Source organism: Nannospalax galili, unplaced genomic scaffold, assembly GCF_000622305.1.
Source record: "Nannospalax galili isolate Female #2095 unplaced genomic scaffold, S.galili_v1.0 scaffold886, whole genome shotgun sequence".
Lineage (NCBI taxonomy): Eukaryota > Metazoa > Chordata > Mammalia > Rodentia > Spalacidae > Nannospalax > Nannospalax galili.
Genome location: NW_008355971.1, coordinates 830,435 through 836,434, shown reverse-complemented (window position 1 = coordinate 836,434; position 6,000 = coordinate 830,435). Strand labels below are relative to the sequence as shown.

The following is a 6,000-nucleotide window of genomic DNA, read 5'->3' as shown; positions in this document are numbered from 1 at the left end:
GGACAGTTGTTAGCTGCTATGTGGGTGCTGGGATTCAAACCTTGTGGAAGAACAGCAAGCGTTCATAACTGCTGAGCCCTGGTTCCTTTTTTTTGACATAGGGTCTCAAGGAGCCCTAACCTCCCCTTGACCTGGATCTTCTGCCTCTACTTCTGAGTGCTGGGGTTACAGGCGTGCACAACCACGCCCGGCTAAAACCACACATTTAAATTAGTAGCTACCTTGCGTGTAAATAGATGAACTACTCCAATGAAGAGATAGGGCGATCTTTGCCTTATTCAGTCATTCCTAGTTCTAAAGGCCTCAGCCAGGAGCGCCTGGGCTTTGGGACGCCACTTGAGGAAGCTCTGATCTCCCAGGCAGAGTACGCCGGCTGCAAAAGCCTCTGGGAAATGTAGTCTCGCGCTCCCAAAGAACCTGGAAAAAAAATAAAACACCGCACTTCTGATACCGGAGCAAACTAGCCCGGAAACCAAACGCCTCAGGGAATTCCAGCCCAGGTCCTGTGAGAACTTCCTCCTCTTAACCTGCTAATCACACGCTTCTCTGGTTCCAATTTCTCTATTCTTGGTCAAAGAAACCCGCTCTCCCGAAGCGTGTTGAGAAGCAAGGCCTTCTGGGAAATGTAGTCCCTCTTCAAATGCGCAGACACATGGCGGAAGTGGCCGGAGAGAGGTGGTTCCGGATCATCCCAGTGCCCTACCTGACCTAACGAGTCGCTGCCCAGCTGCCGCTCGCTCGTCGTGGGAGTTCGTGGACCCGCTGGGTCGCGTTTATCCGTCCGCGGTGAGTCTGGGCGCGGGTTCTAAGCATTTTGGATGTGCGGCGTGAAGGCCTGGGGTACTCGGACGCTGGCTGCCGGCGGGTTCTCAGGGACGCACCCGGTTTCCGGGATGGCGCTGGAGGCTTAAGATACCCTTGGAAAGGACTGTGACGGGGCGAGCGTGGGTGAGAAGCCGCGTGGACGGTGTGATCATACCGGAGGGATGCCATCAGATCCGTGGCGGTGGAGGGGTGTTTGACCCCCCCCTTCCCCCCGCGCCCGACTTCCGAGGGGGTGGGAATAAAGGTACTTGTAATTTGCTGTCAAGTTTACTCGAAAAATTGGAAAAGGCAAGCTAAATAATAGAGGGGATAAGGATTTCTCTACACCAGATAGATACATTTACTGTATAGAGCACCCAATCAGTGTGACTTTTAAACGTAGTGAGGAGCCAGGTGTGCTGACCCACATCTATAATCTCAGCACTCTAGAGGCTAAAGCAGGAAGACAGTGACTTTGAGGCTAGCCTCAGGTACATAATGAGTTCCAGGTCATCGTGGGTCACGTAGAGAAATCCTTCGTGTGTGTAGAAATGATATATACATATATTTTAATAGTTTTAATTTTTATTTAATGTGTATGAGTGTATTGCCTGCATGTATCTAAGTGCACCCATGTCATGCAATGCCTGTGGAGGTCAGAAGAGGGCGTCAGATCCCCTGGAATTTAAGTTACAGAGCGTTGTTAGCCATCATGTGGATGCTGGGAATCGAATCCGGGTCAGTGCTTTTAACCACAGAGCCATCTCTCCAGCCCTAGAAATTATATGTTTAAAAAACTTATTTTTGTGTGACTCTTGATTTCATGTTACACCCTCAAGAGTAGGCATTTAGTCTTGTTTAGGGAACAAACAACAGAGACTTGAGGATTCTTCCATGGATTAAGGAAGAATTGGTGACTGTGTTGACTACCATTAGAAAAACCAGAATTTGGAGTTCAAGATTCCAGATGATCCACTCCAGGTTCTAAAGAGAAAACGGTTCTCAGCTCCTGGCATTCTTTATGACAGGAGATGAACACTGTGAACAAACATGAAATCTGTTGGTTTGTTGAACTTCTCAGCCTCTACAACTGAGAAATAACTGTTTATAAACTGCCCGGTTTCTGATATTTTCTTATAGCTGCTTAAATGAACTAAAGTAGGACTTTAATCCTGCACCAGACCAGTTCTTGCTGAAATTCAACTTTGTGTTTATGGTTTCCAGGGAGATCAAGTTCCTGTTTGTTATTCATATGAAGTGCAGGACTGCAGTCCATGGAAAAACCTCTCAGTGAAGTGGGGAGGGCTTTATAGATAAGGACATGGCAGTTTATTGTCCCAGTAGAAGCAACTGTGGGGTGAGATAGGGTGTGGGGGGGTTAATAATGGGATGGCATGTAGGGATGGGGATGTGTGATAAAAGGAAGTTTTGAAGATTATTGAACCTACTGATGAAAGTAACACCTAAAGCCATTAGTCTGAGCCACAGCTTTGATCTTCCAACAGAATTAATTCTGTTTCTTATGTTATTTTTTGTATTACTGGAGACTGAACTTGGGCTTCTTGATGCTAGGCAAACATTCTAGTACTGGGCTGCATACCCAGCCCTGGGGGAGAACTTTAGAGGTTGAAGGGGATCCCAAGTCAAGAAGAGTGAATATCAGCTACAGAGATGGCTCAACAGTTAAAGAGCTGCTCTTTCAGAGGACCTGGGTTTGGTTCCCAGTTGCAGGAGATCTGACTCCCTCTTCTGGCCTCTGAGGAGCATGGCATGCATGTAGTGCACTTACACACTTGCAGGCAAAAGACTCATACACATAAAATAAAAATAAATGAAATCTTAAATTAAAAAAAAGGAGCCAGGCATGGTGGCGCCTGCCTTTAATCCCAGCACTTGGGAAGTGGAGGCAGGCAGAACTCTGTGAGTTCAAGGCCAGCCTGGTCTCCATAGTGAGTTCCAGGCCAGCTGGGGCTACAGGAGACCCTGTCTCAAAAAGACCAAAAGAAAAGAAAAGAGTCACTGGGCGTAGAAATTCCCATTGGTGGTTTCTTTGGGAGCTCTGTGGGTAAAACAAAAAGAAGCCCTACTAAGTTCACATGTCTGGATCTTCTGAAAAGTCCCAGACTCAGGGGAGGTTGTCCTGGTGATTATAGAAATAAAAACTCAGGGGGCTAGAGAGATGGCTCAGTGGTTAAGAGCACTCACTGCTCTTGTAGGAAACCTGGGCTCGATTCCAGCACCCACAGGATGGCTAACAACTGGTTTTAACTCCAGTTCTAGGGGATCTGACACCTTTTTCTGACCTTGGGCATTGCATAGCACAGGTATACTTATACACAAGCAGGCAACAGATCCATACACATTTAAAAAAAAAGAAAGAAAAACTTAGACTGAGTATGAACTCTGAGACAGGTTACAGAAGAAAAGAGATTGAAGAAAAGGGTACAGCAGTTGTTTTGGGGGAATTCACATTACTTGCTGTCAAAGAAATGGAGCAGACATTTTATGGGGTCTTAGAGATGTCTGGGGGTTTTAAACATGGACATAACATTTTTTAAAAATTAAAAAAGCCAGATATGGTGGCGCATGCCTTTAATCCCAGTACTTGGAGACAGAGGCAGGTGGGTCTGTGAGTTCTAGGCCAGCCTGGGTTACCTAGTAAAACCTTGTCTCAAAAATACATGAATAAATAGATAAGTAAATAAATAAATCTCATCATGTTCTTAAGGAGATTTTGCCATGTTTGATACAAATCAGTGGCTAGTTTGTCCCTGGTTCAGCCTGGCATTAGTCCTATAGCCCATCAGTGGAGTCTATCCTTGTGCTAAGGGGATTCTGGCTCGGCCCATTCCTTACCTTATTATCAAGTGAACTTCCTGGGTGGGTAACAGGCTTTTTGAATTAAGGGAGCAAGTGTCTATCATTTCTCATCGCTGTGAGTATCCCAAAATCGTATTTCAGTTGCAACCCTGGGCAGCTTCTACCCAGAATTTTTTTTTTTAAGGCAGGGTCTCATTTAGGTAGCCCTGGGTGGCCCCGAACTCTCAGGGATCTGTCTGCCTCTATCCAGACTTTCCTTCTCTAAAGGTGAGCAGAAAAGTAACTCAGCTTTGTGTGTGTACGCAGGCAGAGGGCACAGAGAGTGGGTCATAGTTGATGACGAGACAGACCCAGTTTCTCCTAATTCCGTTTTTCTTTTCCAGTTCTGCAGTTTTCCAGAGGTGTCCCAGGTACTGAGAAGCATGGCCATTGTGGATGTAAACACTGTATTCAAGGTGAGGTGTAGTTTCTTCTTTCAATTATTTTTCTCATTTGTGGTTTTTTTTTTTGGTCTTTTTGAGACAGGGTCTCCCTGTAGCCCCAGCTGTCCTGGAACTCACTATGTAGACCAGGCTGGCCTTGAACTCACAGAGATCCACCGTCCTCTCCCTCCCGAGTGCTGGGACTACAGGTGTGCGCCACCACGCCTGGCTCCCATGGACTTGCCCTTTCTGGTTTCCACTTTGTCATAGTAACCAAGTGTAGTTTGAGATTTTGTCAGCATAATTTTTGCCTTTAAAGAAAATTGAGTTTTTATTTATTTTCACTTTGTATGTGTGAATGTTTTGCCTGTGTGTATGTTAAGTGCACCTGTGTCATGTAGTGTCCACAGAGGCTAGAAGAGGGCATCAGATCCCCTGGAACTGGAGTTACAGGTGGTTGTTAGCTGCCATGTGGGTGCTGGGAACTGAACTTAGGTCTTCTGCAAGAGCAGCCAGTGCTCTTAACTGCTGAGCCATCTCTCCAGCACCCCCCCACACACCTTTTTTTTTTTAAATTTAAATACCAGATCTCACTATGTAGTCCTGACTGGTCAGGAATTTGCTATGTAGACCAAGCTGACTTCAGACTCATCTGTCTGCCTCTGCTTCCTGAGTGCTGTGATTAAAGGTGTGCACCACCATGCTCAGCATAATTTTGTTCTCCCAGGTCATGTAGGAATTGCAATATGTGTGTGTACTTGAGAATTTTACTTAATTTTTCTTTTAATTAAAATTTTTTTCAATTTGTGTGTGTGTGTGTGTGTGTGTGTGTGTGCGCGCGCGCGTGTATCTGTCTGTCAGTGTCTGTGTGGATTTATGCATAAGTACAGTGCCTCTGGAGGCCAAAAGAGGGTATTGGATCCCCTGGAACTAGGGTTCCAGCAGTGTGAAGCACCTGATGTGGGTTCTGGGAAATGAACTCTGGCTGGACAAGATCTGCATTAGCTCTTAACCACTGAGCCGTCTTACCAGCCCCTGCTTCATTTTTCTGTTCCTCACCTTATCTAGAACTGGAGGAAATAATAGCACTACTATTAGATTTTTAGTGACTAAATTGATATGTACAGGGCCCTCAAAAATGCTAATACACAAAATATACTATTATTGTTATTTTGTATCCTCTGGATCAAGAAAAATGAAAATATAAAATTGTAGTAGGTATAGCCTGTAAGCCCCAGTACTCAGGAGGTTGTGACAGGAGGATTACCGTAAGTTTGAAGCCATCCTGGGCTACCTTTTAAGTTCTAGGCCAGCCTGAGGTACATGAGCTCCTGCCTCAAAAAAAAAAAAAAAAAAATCTATAAAGAAAAATGTTGGGGTTGGTATTTGCAATTAAGGAAAAACATTCTTGCTTTTAAACTTGCAGCTCCTTCTTAAGGCATGGTCTTTTGTAGCTCAGGCTGGCTCTGAACTTGGGGTGTAGCCAGGATAACCTTGAATTTATGAGCTTTCTGCCCTACCTCCCAAATGCCAGATTACAGGGTTGCACCACCTGGTTTTACATTTATTTGTTTATAGTTTACAGACCCTTTGACAATCTCCCCCCTGTAAGAACAGCTATATAATTTATTCCTTAGGAATCTGGACTCTGGTGATGCTCTCTTCCTTATTCCCATCAGAAACTCATTGTCTTTTTCTATTCTGCTTAATAACTTTCCATCTGCAAGAACAAAGATGTTGCTTTTTTCCTGTTTTTTGAGACATAGCCCTGGGCAGCCTGGAACCTTCTGTATGTAGCCCAGACTATCTTCAAACTTGCCATGATCCACTGGCCTCAGCCTTGGGCCACTGTGTCCAGTTTACAGAAATGTGTTTAGTTACAGTTTTATTTGTCCTTGATATCCAAGACTTTAAAAAAAATTTTTTTTTTTTTGTCTTTTTGAGACAGGGTCTC

General features: G+C 44.8%; 1 protein-coding gene across 1 annotated transcript in view; it reads left to right on the top strand.

The window, feature by feature from the left end:
- The first annotated feature begins 518 nt into the window (after positions 1 to 518).
- The window catches only part of Zfp30 (ZFP30 zinc finger protein), a 36,970-nt gene continuing 31,488 nt past the window's right edge, over positions 519 to 6,000 (top strand). Inside the window, exons 1-2 of the mRNA XM_029556523.1 lie at positions 519 to 786; positions 4,008 to 4,079. Coding sequence (XP_029412383.1) covers positions 4,047 to 4,079 — 33 coding nt within the window. The 5' untranslated portion in view covers positions 519 to 786; positions 4,008 to 4,046. The remainder of the gene's footprint in view (positions 787 to 4,007; positions 4,080 to 6,000) is intronic.